Raw genomic sequence first — 18105 nt, forward strand, 5'->3', positions numbered from 1 at the left:
TGGAAAGGATTATGTAGGAAGAGTATGGGTTTCAGAAGCAGATTGATCTGGCTCATGCATATGTATAAACTAGGGGTGGGCAAACTTTTTGACTCGAGGGCCACAATGGGTTCTTAAACTGGACAGGAGGGGCGGAACAAAAGCATGGATGGAGTGTTTGTGTGAACTATAAATTCAAAGTAAACATCATTACATAAAAGGGTACGGTCTTTTTTTTTTTTTTTAGTTTTATTCATTTCAAATGGGCCGGATCCATAGTTTGCCCACGGCTGGTATAAACTGTATCTTCAGATCATTTCATCTCCTAAACTATTTACTATTTACTTTTCAGTAAAATGGGGATTTTAATACCTACTTGACAGATTTTGTTTTGAGGAATAAGGGAAGTGATAGATGGCAAGCACTTAGCACAAAGTATAGAAAAATGGCACTCGTGAACAATTTCCACTTCTTGTCGAATCAAATGAATTCACCCTTACCTTGAACTTTGTGCCTCATTTGATAGTTTGGGATTTTCCTTCCCTCTTCATCCTTAGCATGTGGCGTCTGTGAATAACTCTCCTGATTTTCTTCCTACTTATTTGCTCCCTAGTCTTTATATATTCCTCGGTTATGCTCACCATATAAAATGTTGGGGATTCTTTGAAATTTTGTTCTGGGTCCTCTTCTCACTTTACAAACACTCCCTGAGCAGTCTTAAATTCTCATCACTTCTACCATCTTCACACTGACTTCATTATCTATTCTTGTGTCTTGATATCCCTCCTGAGCTCTAGGTCTTGTCTTGGATTATCCTTGGATTTCTCAAATGTAATAAGGCCCAAACAGGAATCTCATACTAGCCTGGGGTTTCTCTTAATATCCCTCAATATAGTGAATGGTATGACCAACCACCTTATGCGTTAATCCAGGAACCTTGCTTTCCTCTCCAACTTCCCAACCCAATAAGTCACTACATTCTGTTGATTTTTAAAGGTACTTATTATAGCTGGCTCTTTAATCCATCTCTTTATATCTCTTTGCTGCTGACTCATTTCAGGTTTTCTTTCTTCCTTGGATTACTATAATAGCCTTCTCATGGACTCTGTTCCTAGTAACTCATGTCTAGTCCAGCCTTTCACAACTACCAGAATGATCTTGAAACTATTCTGATCTTGACAGTTTGCTATTTAAACTGCACCCTCAAAATAAGGTTAAATATCATTACTAAAATCTCACTCCTGCCTACCACTGTTGCCTCACACTCCAGGTGTTCTGCCAGCCAAACGATTTACAATTCCCCAAGCCATCTGTTCACCCTTTCTTCTTTGCCTCTGCATAGGCTATATCTTCTGCTTAGATTTCTCCTTACCCAAATTTTCCTCCCATGATAATAGCTAATATTTATTGAATTATATCATTTAATTTTCACAGCCACCCAATGATAGCTACTATCACCTTCATTTCACAGAAACAGGTATAGATTATGAAACTATCATATCATTATTAGCTGACAGATTCAGGATCTGACTTCCAAGTTCTTAACTACAATAATATTTTTTCTCTTTTCATTTCATTTAGGCCTCTGTTTCACAGTTTCTGCAGTAGATCATGCTTGATTCTGAATCCAGGTTATTAATCATGATTTTGCCCTGTCTGGAATACCTTTTAATCCCCACGCCATTCATTCTAATTTTACTGGACCCTGCTAAAATCCAGTTTTTTTCAAAACCTTCCCAATAACCATTACCTTTCTTAAATTTCCCATAGTAACTTTTACTATAGCAGTTACCAGAGAGTCATTTATGTCTGCAGAATAACTTGCTACTATGTGTATATTATATTCCTAGTGAGAGGATATGCTCCAGAAGGTCAGAAATTCAACGTTTTCTTCTGAGCAGATTGGAAAATGTTACATTCACAGTAGGTCCTTAGTAAGTTATTGTTCAACAAGGAGTCAACTTATAGTCATACTAGAGGCCCAATGCACAAAATTCGAGCACTGGGCGGGGGGGGGGGGGGGCGGTCCCCTCAGCCTGGCCTGTGCCCTCTTGCAGTCTGGGACCCTTCAGGGGATATCTGCCTGCAGGCCTAAGCTGGCAGTCAGAAATCCCTCTTGCAGTCCGGGACCCCTCGCTCCTTACTGCCCGCCTGCTCGCTGCTCTTTACCGCTCAGGTCACTGCTCCTTATCACTGTGGTGGAGGCGGGAGAGGCTCCCACCACCGCCACTGTGCTTGCTAGCTGTGAGCCCAACTTCTGGCTGAGCAGCGCTCCCCCAGTGGGAGTGCACTGACCACAAGGAGGCAGCTCCTGTGTTCACCATCTGTCACCTAGTGGTCAGTGCGCATCATAGCGACTGGTTGTTCCACTGGTCATTCGATTTGCATATTAAGGTTTATTATAAAGGATGTTTTAAAGTATTTTCCATATATAAGGATTTTAGAGCCAGAGATAAAGATTAGTACAACCCCTTTAATGATGAAAAGATAAGACTTGCAATTAGACAAATTATTTAATGGTAAAATAATATAGCAGTTAATTGACAACCAAATGTTTCCTGATTCCTAACTATATCATAATTAAAATAGGGAGTTACATGGAAATGCTACCTTTTATCTAACTAGTAGGTTTTTCTTGTTTTAATCCTCAGCAGAGGACTTTTATTGATTTTAGAGAGGGAGGAAAGAGAGAGAAACATCAATGTGAGATCGATTGGCTGTTTCCTGTACTCACTCTGACCAGGGATTGAATGTGGCCTGACTGGGAATCAAACCTGGTATATGGGACCACACTCCAACCAACTAAGCCATCCAGCCAGGGCTAACTAGTTTTGATACATTAAAGTTCAGATGAAGTTGTTCTATATTGTTTTTATAAAACTGGATGTGGATTAAGCATGGTTCAGAAAAAAAAAAATACACATCGCATTCCCATAAAACTATTCAGGCATTTGTCTTTTTGTTTGTAGATGCTATAGGCAGGATCGAAGTAAGGGTTTGACTTGTTTTTTTTTTTTAGAAAGGTTGAGTCCCTTTGTGATTTGGTAATTTCCATCAGTTAATTGTGAAATATTTTCACTTAGTAATTTTACATCTGATGCCCACAAATTTATCTTGCTGACAACACCTAAATTAATCATTACCTACCACATATCTAAATATACTGCCAGTTCTGTTTTAATGTTCAAGAACCCTCTGGAGCAGTGGTTCTCAACCTTCCTAATGCTGCGACCCATTAATACAGTTCCTCATGTTGTGGTGACCCCCCACCATAAAATTACTTTCGTTGCTACTTCATAACTGTAATTTTGCTACTGTTATGAATCGTAATGTAAATATCTGATATGCAGGATGTATTTTCATTGTTCGCGACCCACAGGTTGAGAACCACTGCGGAGGAAATATTTTTCAAAAGAAGAGCAATGTCTAATAATTTTTACAGTATTACAAAAGAAACTATGTTTTGGAAACGAACCTATTTTAAAAATAACTTCTGCTTCAGAGGATGTTTACAAATCTGGTAACAAATTTCAGGTGTGCCTGGGAAGATCCAGTAAAGTTTAATAGGTACCCAGGCACATTCAGCCATGTTTTTTGTCAGTGTAATCACAATTTACAGAGCAAGAGCAAGGAGACAATGAGTGAGGAACCCTGGGACTTAAAAATGTTTGAAAGGAGTACAGTGAGTATTAAGAAAGATTTTTTTTTGAATTTTCATATTCAATATATTCTTTTGTACCAAGCATACTATTTATTTAACCAATATTTATTATGTGCCAGTTACTTAGTGTAGGTGCTGGGGATACATCAATGACCAAAATAAAATAGTTTTAAGCAGAGTCATTATCTAACAAGTTCTTAAAAGGATTACTGCTGTGTGGAATATAAACTGAGTGGAAGAGCGGAAAGGAGGGAAACCAGTTTAAAAAGGCTTTTACGGGAATGCAGGCAAGAGATGATGATGGGTTGGCTTGGAGTGGCAAGATGAGAAGTGGTCAGACTCGGATTATATTTTGAAGGTGCAGCCAATACCTTGGGGCTTGAAGGAAATTTCAGAGGAGAGCACTTGGAAACGAATGGAAAGAAGAATTCCATTTTTGGTTGTAATTTTGCGATGCCCGTTGGACATCTAAGTGGAGATGTCTGGAGTTAAAGGGAAAGGTCAGGGTAGAGAGTTGTCAGCACACAAATGATGTTTTGTGGCACCAGATGGAATCCCAAAAGGGATTAATGTTTTTTAAAAAGCTGGTATTCTCAAATTTAGAGATTTCGAGGATGAGGAAACTAGAAGTAGCAGCTGCTGAAATAAAAGGACAGAAATTGTATATGGAAGGCTCATTAAGACAGTATTTCAAACTGTAGTATACATGTTATAGTGTGTGTATGGCTTACTTCCAAATAAAAAATTGGAAATATACATTGAGGGAGTGATCAAGTATGTTAAATGTTATTCATAGATGGTAGATGAAAATTGAGTTTGGTGATCCTAATAAGAGCAGTAAAAGCCTGCCCCAAATGAAAAAAAAAAAAAATTAGAAGAGGAAGGAAAGACAAGTATAAAGAAATCTGTTTTATTTTTAAGAGAAATGGGATGGTAACTGAAATCAAAGGAGTTTTATTTGTTTAATTTGGGAATGTGAGTGAATGATCCAGTAAAGAGGGGAAAATTATACTGTACTAAGTGACATGCAAATAAGGATCAGCATCTATTTTATGTGAATCTTTAGTTCTTTTTGGACAGAGCCGTAAGTGTCCTAGATCTATCACCCAATATATATCAGTTTTCTGTTGGTTAGCAGTTTACCCTCTTTAAGCAATCATAGGGGATTGGTAAGAAATTTACATAATCTCTTCTGAGAAGTTTACAGTCTAGTTCGCTAAGTGAAGAAATCATAAGAAAGCACATAGAAGTTTAACAAATTACAGACAATCCACTTTTAAACGTCTGTATGCTCCAGCTATTGGCACCTGTAACTGTCCTCCAAGATTTGTTTACACTATGTAATGCAGAGGGGGGGAAGAAACCCCGTCCTTTCAGTCCTAATCCAGGGAAGAGATGACTTGGATTATTTATAAATCTTAGTGGAGAGAACTTGAACTGGGCACAGGTAACTTGGTGGGTCTAACACTAAAGATCAGAATAATTTTAGTATTGTTTGTCTACACATTGCACCTATGCTGAACACATATGTCACTAGCTTCCTATTTGTATTGACAATGGTTTAATTAGAACTGAGTTTGTAAAAAGGTGAAAAGTATTGTAGTATAGGGTAGTTTTACATTTACTAGTGCACACACTTGGGAGTGGGCACAAAGAATAAAGATGCTTGCAATGTAGCATAATATAAGCAAAATCGATGCAGGACACACTGACAACTTACCTGTTCAATAATTTCTTTGGCTAACAAACTCCAGTTATGGAAAGTGCCCTGTTGGACCTAAGACAGCAAGACTTGAGTTCAGATTTGCCATCCCATTCCTTGTCCCCCATTAAAAAATTACCCCTCTTGCCCTAACCGGTTTGGCTCAGTGGATAGAGCGTTGGTCTGCGGACTCAAGGGTCCCCGGTTCGATTTCGGTCAAGGGCATATACCTTGGCTGCCGGCCACATCCCGGGTAGGGTGTGTGCAGGAGGCAGCTGATCCATGCTTCTCTCTCATGGATGTTTCTAACTCTCTATCCCTACCCCTTCCTCTCTCTAAAATATCAATGAAATATATATTTTTTAAAAATCCCCCTCTTTGCAGCGTTTTCCCAGGCACAGAGAAATGAGAGAACAGCTGCCACAATTCTGGGACACTGGAAGAGCTTTTTTGCATGGGGGATTCTGCAGCATCCAGAGGTACAAGAAGATAAAAATGGGTACCCCAACGCAGGTCTTCACAGCATGTTCTCAGCACAAGGAACAATAAGGCCCTCGCAGCAGTTTCTTCGATGGAGAAAACTACCCGTGTAAGAGGAGTTATCCTTTTTGTTCCCAAATTCATCCATCTTCACAGCTTATAGTTCGGCCAACCCAGCGCTCATTCAGCCTCTAAACGGGCTCAAAGGTGGCTCCAAGTTTTACGCCTTCTCGTTCAAACTGCACACACGGACTTTCTAGGATAGCGTGGTCTCAAATAATCTTACCCCAGCGAGTTACAAGAGCGAGTAACACCCCACTCCCTGAGTCTCTGGTCTCAAAAGTCATTGCTTTCCCCAGCCAGCGGGGGGGCGGGGGGAGGGGAGGCGTCCGACAGGCCGGGAACGAGATGAGGGGGCCGCACGGCCAGCTGGCTAGAGCGGTCACCGTGCCGCCGCGCTCGCTGTTCTTCCGCTCTCTATGGTTAGGAGCTCCAGCCTTTCCCCCGCCCAACCGGAAGTAGTTAGGACCCCTGACGTTTGCGCATGCCCAGAAGGTAGTTCCGGTTCCGGGGTGACGTTAGGCATTCCGGGCGTTTAGTAGTCGCGGTTGGTGGGCAATAACTGAGCCAACATGTTGCGGAATCTGCTGGTGAGGAGCTCTTCGGCCTGCAGTCGCGATGGGGGGCGGGAGCGTTGGGAGAGGAGGTTAAGGGACCGCGACCGACTCCCAAGTCTGTTCTGAGAGGGAAGGTGGGAGAGGAGGGCGGCTTCTTGGGTCACCTTGGTCCGCGTCCTTTTCTCCTGACGTTGCTTTCCCTTCGCCCCAGTCTCCGCTGGGTGTATGTAGGGAGAGGAGAAGCTGGGAAAGTGAGCACCGGAGTGTGAGTTAGATAAGCCTTGTTGTTGTTCCCTCGCCGCCCCTAACTCTGAGGGACTTAGATGAGTTTAGGAGCTCTGATGTGAGTAACCCAGGTCCGCGGGGGAAGGTTCTGGGTGTTCCTCTGTTACTGAAAGGGTGTGGGCTTCAGCGGGTCGGAGCTCCCTGAGCTTCAGATTTCGGTTAGAAAAGCAAGCCGTCCAGTTTCGGGTGGACTTGAGCGGTCGTGGGGGCAGTGCCGAGTCGCTTCCTGCAGACGGTCCCGCAGTGCCCTTCAGCCCTCCCCGGCTTCGGCGTGTGCGATATTCCCAGATTTGCGAAAAGGGAAGTGAAACAGTGGTCACCTTCTTCTGTAACAATAAAAAAGGTTTTACTTCGTTTTGTAATATATTTTAGAAAGTGGAATTTCTTTCATTAATTATTTAATTCAACTGGATATATAATGCAGGTCCTTTTTAAAAGATTTATATCTTATTAAAGATTTTTTAAGAAAAATGTGATGAGAAGCATCTTAGGAACCATGCTAGTTTATTTTGAGATCAAGTAATAGATTTTTAATATGGTAGAGCATTAAATGAAAACATTTGAGCTTTACTAGTGTATTTTGTAATCATTTTTTGTTTCTGTAATATTTATTATATCAGTATGTTTTCTTCAAGAATTACATAATACTGGTTCAGTTCAGGTCAAGGTCATGTTTGTTTGCTTGTTTTTGCTCAGAATTCGCATGAATTGCTTCTTGAATGTGGTCTTTGTAGACGGCAGAATGCAGTATAAAGAGCAGAGGATGGCCAACACATTGGGAAACCTGGATGTTGGTTTATAACTTTGTTACTGACAAATTGGATAGATTTTAACCCTCACTTTCCCTCTTCTGTAATTGTGCAGATTGTACATGGATGGTTTTGAAGGTTTCTGTAAGCCTTATGTTTAATATGTTTAATATGTCTGGATTTTTAATTTCAGGCTCTTCGTCAGATTTCCCAGAGGACCATAAGTACTGCTTCACGCAGGCAGTTTGAAAATAAAGTTCGAGAGAAACAAAAGCTATTTCAGGTACTGAAATATTTTATAAGAGATTTTTACTTAAAATAAAGATAGGAAGTAAATCTGGAGATGTCTAGTTATTAGTGAATCTGTTGTATTTAGCAAAAGAATAATATAAGAAATTGTCTATTGATAGCTAACTGAGCATTTGCTGTATCTAGGAGGCCCTTGAGGAAGCAGAATAAATTAGGGGGACAGGGACACTTTCTTTGGAGGAATCACATCGTGTAGTTGCACAGGAATAGGCAAATAGACGATAGGAAGGGCCCAGAATATATATTTATACATCTATCTATCTCTATATATCTGTATAGAGAGATAGATAGATGTATGAATTTAATACATGTTATATCAGTGGAAAAAGTGATATCATGGGTATTGAAAAAGTTGGCTATTTTAAAGGAAGAAAAGTTACATCCCTTCTATATTGTATATTAAAAGATAAATTGCAGATATAAAAGCCTCTCAAAAAAGTTAGAAGAAAATATAGGAGATATTTCTTTTTTTCCACCAGTTTGGTTGAGATATGATTGACAAAAATTCTATATGTTTAGGTTGTACCTGATTTTTTTAAGGTATACAAGCTGATGTTTAATGTATCTGATGATTACCACAATCAAGTTAATTAACACATCCATCACCTCATGTAGTTATTTTTTGGTGTGGTTGTGTAGAGCACTAAAGAAATACTATCTTAGCAAATTTCAAGTATACAATACAGTATTACTAACTACTATAATCACCATAGGAGATTATTTTATATAATTGTAGGGTGGGAAGAAGGCTTTCTAAGGAAGCTTTAAAGGAGAAAATTTGCAAGATTTGGTGACATAAACATTTTAAATGCATTTAGTTTACAAAAGGCAACTGACAAATTGAGAACAAATTTTAAAAATATAACAAATGTTTCAATGCAAATAAAAATTACAAGTTCATAACACCTCCCCCCCACCCCCCTCTACAATTATCAAATGTTTAGAAAGCTTTAAAATAGGTTATGTTAGCTAGGTGTGGGAGACAGGTACATTCAATACTACTACCTAGCATGTATTCAAACACAATACTTTGATACATGCTAGATAGTAGTATAATTAATACAACGTTTAAGAGAATATTTGAAAGTATTATTAAAAACAAATTTCATACCCTGTCATCTAGGACTCCCACTTTTAAGAATCATTCCTACAGACATAGTAGCATAAATATTTACAAATAGGAAAAAGGCTATTCATTATGGAATTTTAATTTCAAAACACCCCCATAATCTAAATACCCATTAATAGAGGACTGGTTAATTCAATTATATTTTTGTACAGTGGAATGCTAGTAACTATTAAAAGGAATGAGGTTGGTTTAAATGGACTATAAGAAAATGCTTTTTAAGATATCATAAGCAAAAAATAGTATGTGGCAGATGATTATATAGCATAACCTCATTTTGTATTTTAAGCACATAGATATATAAATTAGAAGATATGACAATATAAGCATTAAAAAAAATTTTAAGGATATGCACCATATTGTTAATAGGTGTTTCTCATGAGGAGAAACTTAGTGAGATAGAGTAGTTTACCTTTGTAAGTAATCTACTTGATTTTTTGTTTTGTTTTATTTTGCTCTTTGGTTTTTTGCAAATAAAATTTTAAGTGATAAAAAGTTGGACCATCTATACTACATAAAAATAGAATAGTTACATTTAACAAATGTATTAAATATTTACTCTCTGACAGGTGCTGAACTAGGCATTGAGGCTATAGATTTAGGGTTATAAACCAAAACCCCTTCCCTTTTAGAAATTATTTATTTACTTTTTTTAATAATTCTTTATTATTGAAAGTATTACACATGTCCCCCTTTTTCCCCCATTGACCCTCTCCGGCCTGCCCCCCCCTGCTCAGGCCCTCACCACCCCTTTGTCTGTGTCCATGGGCCATGCATATATGCAAACAAGGTCCTTGGTTGATTACCCCCGCCCACCAACTGTCCCCTCCTGCCTTCCCTCTGAGATTCCGCACTCTGTTCCATGCTTCCATGTCTCTGGATCCACTACGTTCATCAGTTTATTTTGTTGCTTATATTCCACATATAAGTGAGATCATGTAATACTTGTCTTTCTCTGACTGGCTTATCTCACTGACATGATACGCTCCAGGTCCCTCCATGCTGTCTCAAAGGGCAAGAGACTCCTCATTTTTATGCTGCTTAGTATTCCATGGTGTAAATGTACCACAGCTTTTTTTATCCACTCATCTACTGATGGGCGCTTGGGCTGTTTCCAGATCTTAGCTATTGTAAATTGTGCTGCTGTGAACATAGTGGTGCATACATTCTTTCTGAGTGGTGTTTCAAGTTTCTTAAGATATATTCCTAGAAGTGGGATCATTGGGTCAAATGGCAGTTCCATATTTATTTTTTTTGAGGAAACTCCATACTGTTTTCCATCATGGTTGCACCAGACTGCATTCCCAATAGCAGTGTTCTAGGGTTCCCTTTTCTCCACATCCTTGCCAGCACTTGTCACTTGTTGATTTGTTGATGGTAGCCATTCTGACAGGTGATACCTCATTGTCATTTTAATTTTCATCTCTGATGATCACTGACTTTGAGCAATTTCATGTCTCTTGGCCATCTGTATGTCCACTTTGGGGAAGTGTCTATTTAGGTCCATTGCCCATTTTTTTAATTGGATTGTTTATCTTCCTTTTGTTAAGCTATATGAGTTCCTTATATATTTTGGGCATTAACCCTTTATCAGATGTATCCTTGCCAAATATGTTCTCCCATAGAGTGGGTTCCCTTTTCGTTTTGTTATTGGTTCCTTTTGCTGTGTAGTTTTTTATTTTGAAGTAGTCCCATTTGTTTATTTTCTCCTTAGTTTCCTTTGCCGTAGGACAGTGATGGCGAACCTATGACACGTGTCAGAGGTGACACGCAAACTCATTTTTTTGGTTGATTTTTCTTTGTTAAATGGCATTTAAATATATGAAATAAATATCAAAAATATAAATCTTTGTTTTACTGTGGTTGCAAATATCAAAAAATTTCTATATGTGACATGGCACCAGAGTTAAGTTAGGGTTTTTCAAAATGCTGACATGCCGAGCTCAAAAGGTTTGCCATCACTGCCCTAGGAGATGTATCTGTAAACATATTGCTATGAGAGATATCTGAGATTTTGCTGCCTATGGTTTCTTCTAGGATTTTTATGGTTTCCTGACTTACATTTAGGTCTTTTATTCATTTTAAGTTTATTTTTGTGTATGGTGTAAGTTACGGCTAGTTTCATTTTTTTTTTTTTTTTTGCATGTATCTGTCCAATTTTCCCAGCACCATTTATTGAAGAGACTGTCTTGACTCCATTGTATGCATTTGCCTCCTTTGTCAAATATTAATTGAGCATAGTGGCTTGGGTCGATTTCTGGGGACTCTGGTCTGTTCCATTGAAATATATGCCTGTTCTTATGACAGTACCAGGCTGTTTTGATTACGGTGACTTTGTAGTATAATTTGGAATCTGGTATTATGATTCCTTCAGGTTTGTTTTTTTCCCTCAAGATTGCTGCAGCTATTCAGGATCTTTTTTGATTCCATATACATTTTTGGAGTATTTGTTGTAGATCTATGAAATATGCTATTGGTATTTTAATAGGGATTGCATTGAATCTTTAGGTTGCTTTGGGTAGTATGGACATTTAAATGATGTTGATTCTACCAATCCCTGAATACAGTATATTCTTCCACTTGTTTATATCTTCTTCTATCTCTTTTTCAACGTCCTGTAGTTTTCCGAGTACAGGTCTTTTGCCTCCTTGGTTAAGCTTATTTCTAAGTATCTTAATTTTTTTGTTGTAGTGGTAAATGGGATTGTTTGTTTAATTTCTCTTTATGAGAATTCCTTATTGGTGTATAAAAAAGCCATAGATTTTTTGGGTGTTGATTTTGTATCCTGCTTCATTGCCAAATTCATTTATTAAATCTAGTAGTATTTTGTTGGAGTCTTTAGAGTTTTCTATGTACAATATCATGTCATCTGCGAATAATAAGAATTTTACTTCCTCCTTTCCAGTTTGGATGCTTTTTATTTCTTGTCTGATTGCTGTGGCTAGGATTTCCAGTACTATCCTCCTATATAATAAAAGGCTAATATGCAAATTGTCCCCTTGACCGGGAGTTCGACCAGGGGGCGGGGCCGGCTGGACAATGGCCCATGGCCCCTCCCCTGTGCTGGCCCTGCCCCAATCGCTCCCCCCCTACACACACACCCCCACCACAATCGGAGGTGGGGCTGGCCGGCCAACCTCCTGCGTCCCCTCCCCCCAACTGACCCGGCCAGATTGGCCCCAATCGGGGTGGGCCCACTGGACCCCATCCATGCAGAAATTCATGCACTGGGCTTCTAGTGTTGAATAAGAGTGGTGAAAGCAGACATAGTGTATTGTTCCTGTTCTTAGGGGAAGTGCTTTTCGTTTTTCCTCATTGAGTATGATGTTTGCTGTAGGTTTGTCTTATATGGCCTTTATCATGTTGAGAAGTGTTTCCTCTATTCTCACTTTGCAGGGAGTTTTTATCAGAAATGGGTGTGGATTTTGTTGAATGCTTTTTCTGCATCTATTGATATGATCATGTGATTTTTGTCTTTCAGTTTGTTTATGTGATGTATCACATTTATTGATTTGCAAATATTGTACCAGCCTTGCATCCCTGGAATAAATCCAACTTGGTCATGATGTATGATCTTTTTAATATATTACTGGATCTAATTTGCTAATATTTTGTTGAGGATTTTAATATCTATGTTCATCAGGGATGTTGGCCTGTAATTCTTTCTTTTTAGTGTCTTTATCTGGTTTTGGGATTAGGATAATGTTGGCCTCATAAAAAGAACTTGGAAGTGTTCCTTCCTCTTGGATTTTTTGTAATAGTTTGAGGAGGATAGGTGATAGTTCTTTGAATGTTTGGTAAAAGTCCCCTGTGAAGCTGCCTGGACCTAGGCTTTTGTTTGCTTACTGCTTCTATTTCATGAGTTGTTAATTAGCCTATTCAGATTTTCTGATTGTTCCTCATTTAGTTTTGGGAGATTGTATTTTTCTAGTAATTTGTCCATTTCATCCACATTGTCCCATTTCTTGGCATATAGTTTTTCATAGTATTTCCTTACAATCCTTCTATTTCTATGGTGTCATTGGTTACTTCTCCGCTTTCGTTTCTGCTTTTATTTATTTGGGTCCTCTCTCTCTGTTTCTTTGATGAGTCTGGCTAATGGTTATCAATCTTGTTTATCCTTTCAAAGAACAAGCTCTTGGTTTATTGATTTTTCTGTATTGTTTTTTTTAGTCTCTGTCATTTATTTCTGCTCTTATCTGTATTATTTCTTTCCTTCTAGTTACTCTGGGCTTTTCTTGAGTTATTTAAGTTGTAGGGTTAAATAGTTTATTATTATTTTTTCTTGTTATTTATTTATTTATTTGTTTGTTTGTTTGTTTGTTTATTTTGAGGTAGGCCTGTACTGCTATGACTGCTTTTGCTGTTTCCCAGAGTTTTTGGGTTGTTGTGTGTTCATTTTCATTTGTTTCCAGGAAGTTTGTGATTTCATTCTTGATCATGTTGGTAACCCATTCATTGTTTAATAACATGCTATTTAGCCTCCATGTTTTTTTGGGGTGTTTTTACTGGAGTTGATTTCTAATTTCATTCTATTGTGATCTGACAAGATGCTTGCTATGACTTCAATCTTCTTGAACTTGTAGAGACTTATTTTATGTCCTAACATGTGGTCTATCTTTGTGAATGATCCATGTGCACTTGAGAAGAATGTATTCTGCAGCTTTGGGGTGAAATGTTCTAGAAATATCAATTAAATCCACCTGATCCAGTGTGTCCTTTGGAGTCACTGTTTCCTTGTTAAGTTTTTTTCTGGAAGATCTATTTAGTGTAGTCAGCGGGGTGTTGAAGTCTTTTTATATATTTAGGTGCTCCTATATTGGGTGCATATATATTTACCACGGTTATATCCTCTTGTTGGATCGTCCCTTTAGTATTATGTAGTGACCTTTGTTGTCTCTTGAGTGATGCCTTCATTTTGAAGTCTGTTTTGTTGAATATGAGTATTGCTACTCCAGCTTTTTTTTCTTTTCCATTTGAATGGAAAATTTTTTTCCATCCTTTCACTTTCATCTTGTGTGTGTCTTTTGTTTTGAAGTGGGTCTCTTGTAGACAGCATATAGTTGGGTCATGTTTTTGTATCCATTCAGCTACCCTATACCTTTTGATTGGAGCATTTAATCCATTTACATTTAAGGTTATTATTGATAGGTACTTATTTATTGCCATTTTAATTCTGTATGGCTAGGTTTCTTTCTCTGGTTCTTCTCATTACAGCAGTCCATTTAGCATTTCAGGTAATGCTATCTTGGTGGTGATGTACTACTTTAGCCTTTTTTTTTTTTTTTAATCTGGGAAGCTCTTTATTTGACCATGTATTTTGAATAATAGCCTTGCTGGATATAGTAATCTTGTTCTCAGATCCTTGCTTTCCATTACATTGAATACTTCATGCCATTCTTTTCTGGCCTGTAAAGTTTCTGAGTAATCAGGTGTCAGCCTTATGGGAACTCCTTTGTAGGTAACCTTTTCTTTTGCTGCCTTTAGAATTCTCTCTTTGTCTTTAATTTTTGGCATTTTAATTATGATGTGTCTGGGTATGTGCCTGTTTGGGTTCTTCTTGCTTGGATTTCTCTGTGCCTTCTGAACTTGTGTAACTTTTTCCTTTACCAGGTTAGGGAAGTTTTATTATTTCTTCAAACACATTCTCTATCCCTTTATTCATGCACTCTTGGTATTCAAGTATTGTTACATTTCACGTTGTCCCACAGCTTCCTTAAGCTGTCCTGTTATTTAATTGATTTTTCTTTTTGGTTCTCTGATTGAGTGATTTTTTTCAACCCTTCTCCAGGGAGTCTTCCATTGATTACTCAGGAAGTTTTTCTGTATTTTAGTTGTAATTCCAGTTTGGTCCTGGGAGCATGTCCATTTAGCATCCAATTACTGCGCCACCATTTTTAATCTCTGCCTTTATTTTAAAGAATAAAAAAAATCTTCTCTTTGAATCTAAAATGTAATGATTACTAATATTTGTAATTAAGTTGATGAACTCAATGAATATATTTTCATATCATTGACATTTGTATTTTATATATTCCACGGAAAGAACACCTTTATTCGCCCTAACCGGTTTGGCTCAGTGGATAGAGCGTCGGCCTGTGGACTGAAAGGTCCCGGGCTCGATTCCGGCCAAGGGCATGTACCTTGGTTGCGGGCACATCCCCAGTAGGAGGTGTGCAAGAGGCAGCTGATCGATGTTTCTAACTCTCTATCCCTCTCTCTTCCTCTCTGTAAAAAATCAATAAAATATATTTAAAAAAAAAAAAAAAAGAACACCTTTATTGGATATCAAATTAACTTTAAAAGAAAGTGTTTACTTTAGAAGTTCTTATTTTAAAAGTAGTGGTAGGAGTAGTAGTAGTAGTAGTAGTAGTAGTAGAAGTAGAGAAAAATCAGGAAAATTGTAGTTCTTTTTAATTTTGAAATTTAAAATATTTAAATTCTAGCCACTTAATTTTATATGAATGGATTAATCTTTTTGTTAATATTATTATTTTTTTTAACTTAGGAGGATGATGGAATTCCAGTGCATCTAAAGGGTGGGGTAGCTGATGCCCTCCTGTATAGAGCTACCATGATTCTTACAGTTGGTGGTAAGACATTTGAAATGCATATAGAAAAGTAATAGTAAGGATAACTAACAATTTCATTGCTTTTACTATACCAGTATTTTTAAAATATTATTTCTTATTAAATTCATTGGGATGTCATTCATTAATATTATATATTTCAAGTATACAATTTTATAATACATCGTCTGTATATAGCATGCTATGCCAGTATTTAACACAGGCACTCTTTCTCTAGAATATGGGATCTTACTGCTTTGCTCTAAGGATTCAAGAGGGTGATTGGTACATATTGTATAAGAACATTTTAATGTCTTTAACAAATAAACCAGTAAAGTTTGATGATTGGCTTTCCATGAGCCACTGGTGGCCCTGCAGGCCTTTGGAGGAATCGAAGGCATCTACTCTACCCCATCTCCTGTAAGGGGCTTTTAAACATTTTGTGATACATAATAAAAAAATTTTACATCTCAATTTTGTACACATTTATGACAAAACCAGTGCAGACCAATACTTATTACTATATGCAAAGGGCTTTGACATTTTTTTCTGTGGATTAGGCAGGTCCATTATTCAGTATTAGCAGTGTAATACACAAAATGGTATAGTAGGAGCAGAGTTATAAATTTCTAGTTATTAGCTATTCTTGGTTATTGTAAAATTATATATCATGTTCCTTGGTTTTACATTGGCAATACACTTTAGGGAAAGTTTGTGTATTTTTACCTCTTGTTGGTTTTTTAATCATTCTTAGCTTTCTCAAGCATTCTTAGATGAGTATGGAAATTACCTTTTTTTATGTTCTTATTTTATTTAAAAATTTTTGTTTTTAAGATGACAAATACATTATTGCACTGTATCTAGCACTTTGTGTAGAAGTTAAGTAATATTGAAACTAGAATAAATATTTATATACAGGGTGACTTAAAAAATGTATACACATTTTAATAGCTGGTAGCTCCATTTTGAAAATGAAATTAAAATGTATTTTAATAAACACTGCCTGTATAGTTATTCAGAGTATGCGTATACATTTTTAAGTTCTTCTTGTGTTTCTTTTATTTTTTTAGGAACAATTTATGCCATATATCAGCTGGCTTTGGCTTCATTTCCAAAGAAGCAGGGTTGACTTCAGTTATCCTCCCAGCAATCAGCTGGTTCAATTTCATTCAGCTCTCTATGGACCAGTAAGCTGACAATAACTGAGTTCTTCTTTGGGATCAATATTTATTGACTTGTACTAACTGCCACCAATAAAGCAATCTTTACCATGCTTTGTCTTATTTTACCACACTTTAATATACATATACCAATAATTATTAGCTTTTGGTCAGTATTATAAATTTTAGATAAGGAGCAAAAAATTATTCTTTTGTCATTAAGGTTGTATAAAGTACCATTGTGATTTTTTTAGTGAAATTTTATTTTTAGCAGCTCAGAATTACACAATGGAATGACCTTCAGCTTTAATTGAGCTTGAAGTCCTGCCCCCAATCTACTATATCCTGGGATATGCTAATACCTGATGTTAGTGGAAGCAGGCTATTTTCGGTGCATGGGGTTCAAGTTTTTTGTGTGTTTTTTCCTCCTTTATTAGCTATGTGAATGTATAGTTAAATACTGGTTGTAATCTATGGTTTAGATTTAGGCTTTAGTAGAGTAACAAATAATTTAGTGTTTATTTTTTTCATACTCAGAATGGGTTTCTATTGTGTTTCTTTAATCATAACATAAAGTGTAACTTTCCTTAAATACTTAGTTCATTTCTAAAAGTTAGCTTCTCAGGGAAGATTAAAGAGTTAGACTTTGCCATCTCTGCAAGGTGTACATTTATAACACTATCTAAAGATTAGAGTCTAGATGCATCAGATCTAGGGGAAATCTGTGAGTGAGGGTTGTATAATAAATTGCAGTGTCTGGATGAAATTGATAAAAGTAATGTATTTAGAAAATTGAGTCAAATCTGAAATAGCCAAACAGCCTTTTCCTATTAAAACATTGAGGCTTGGGCTACATATCCATCTCAAAAGGTACCTAAGGAAAGGTTTTTCAGTCTTGAATCTTCAAGGTTGGAAAAGGTTCTTGGTAGCCATATTATAAAACCGGCCACAAAATGCATGAATCTTATATCTATCAGCAGAGAACACTGCTTTTGAAGGGAGTGGAGTAAATACCATTAGACATTTCTAAATGCTGAGAAAGTTCTTAAGATGGTCTGGTATCTGGTTCAATTCAGTGATTCAGAGCTATAAAGCAATCATTGATAATATTTTAAACTAGAGGCCCTTTGCATGAATTCATGCACCAGTGGGGTCCCTCAGCCTGGCTTGCGGGGTCGGGCTGAAACCGGCTCTCAACCATCCTCCAAGGGTTCCTGGATTGCAAGAGGGCACAGGCCATGGCAAGGGACCCCACCGGTGCACGATTGTGGCCGGAGGAGGTCGATCACTAGGTCAAACACTTACCATATTAGGCTTATATATATGAGATTGTAATTCACAGTGCAGAATGCTCAGCACGCACTTTCCCTCCAGCCCCTGGCGTTGGAGACCTTATGTCCTTCCAAGGCTCTGCTCACCCTCTTCAGCTGCCGCACGAAGTAAATTGCATCGTGTGCGTGGAAACCCT

General features: G+C 37.5%; 1 protein-coding gene across 2 annotated transcripts; it reads left to right on the forward strand.

Annotated features, from left to right (window-relative positions):
* Positions 1 to 6316: 6316 nt before the first annotated feature.
* Positions 6317 to 16750, forward strand: LOC132237147 (cytochrome c oxidase subunit 7A2, mitochondrial). 2 transcript variants are annotated; one of them, XM_059701165.1, is made up of 4 exons: positions 6317 to 6472; positions 7667 to 7756; positions 15417 to 15501; positions 16548 to 16750. In XM_059701165.1, the coding sequence occupies exons 1-4, from the start codon at positions 6455 to 6457 to the stop codon at positions 16604 to 16606; spliced, it is 252 nt and encodes an 83-aa protein (XP_059557148.1). In that variant the 5' UTR covers positions 6317 to 6454; the 3' UTR covers positions 16607 to 16750. The 2 variants fall into 2 exon arrangements, with proteins under 2 accessions (XP_059557148.1, XP_059557147.1); XM_059701164.1 differs by lacking the exon at positions 6317 to 6472 and adding an exon at positions 7421 to 7514.
* Positions 16751 to 18105: the final 1355 nt, after the last annotated feature.

Source organism: Myotis daubentonii, chromosome 6, assembly GCF_963259705.1.
Source record: "Myotis daubentonii chromosome 6, mMyoDau2.1, whole genome shotgun sequence".
Lineage (NCBI taxonomy): Eukaryota > Metazoa > Chordata > Mammalia > Chiroptera > Vespertilionidae > Myotis > Myotis daubentonii.

Coding starts and splice junctions, on each gene's coding strand:
- LOC132237147 (XM_059701164.1), top strand. CDS start 7,428: ATGAATTGCTTCTTGAATGTGGTCTTTGTAGACGGCAGAATGCAGTAT. Junction 7,515..7,666: donor ACACATTGGGAAACCTGGAT/GTTGGTTTATAA, acceptor TTTTAATTTCAG/GCTCTTCGTCAGATTTCCCA. Junction 7,757..15,416: donor AGAAACAAAAGCTATTTCAG/GTACTGAAATAT, acceptor TTTTTAACTTAG/GAGGATGATGGAATTCCAGT.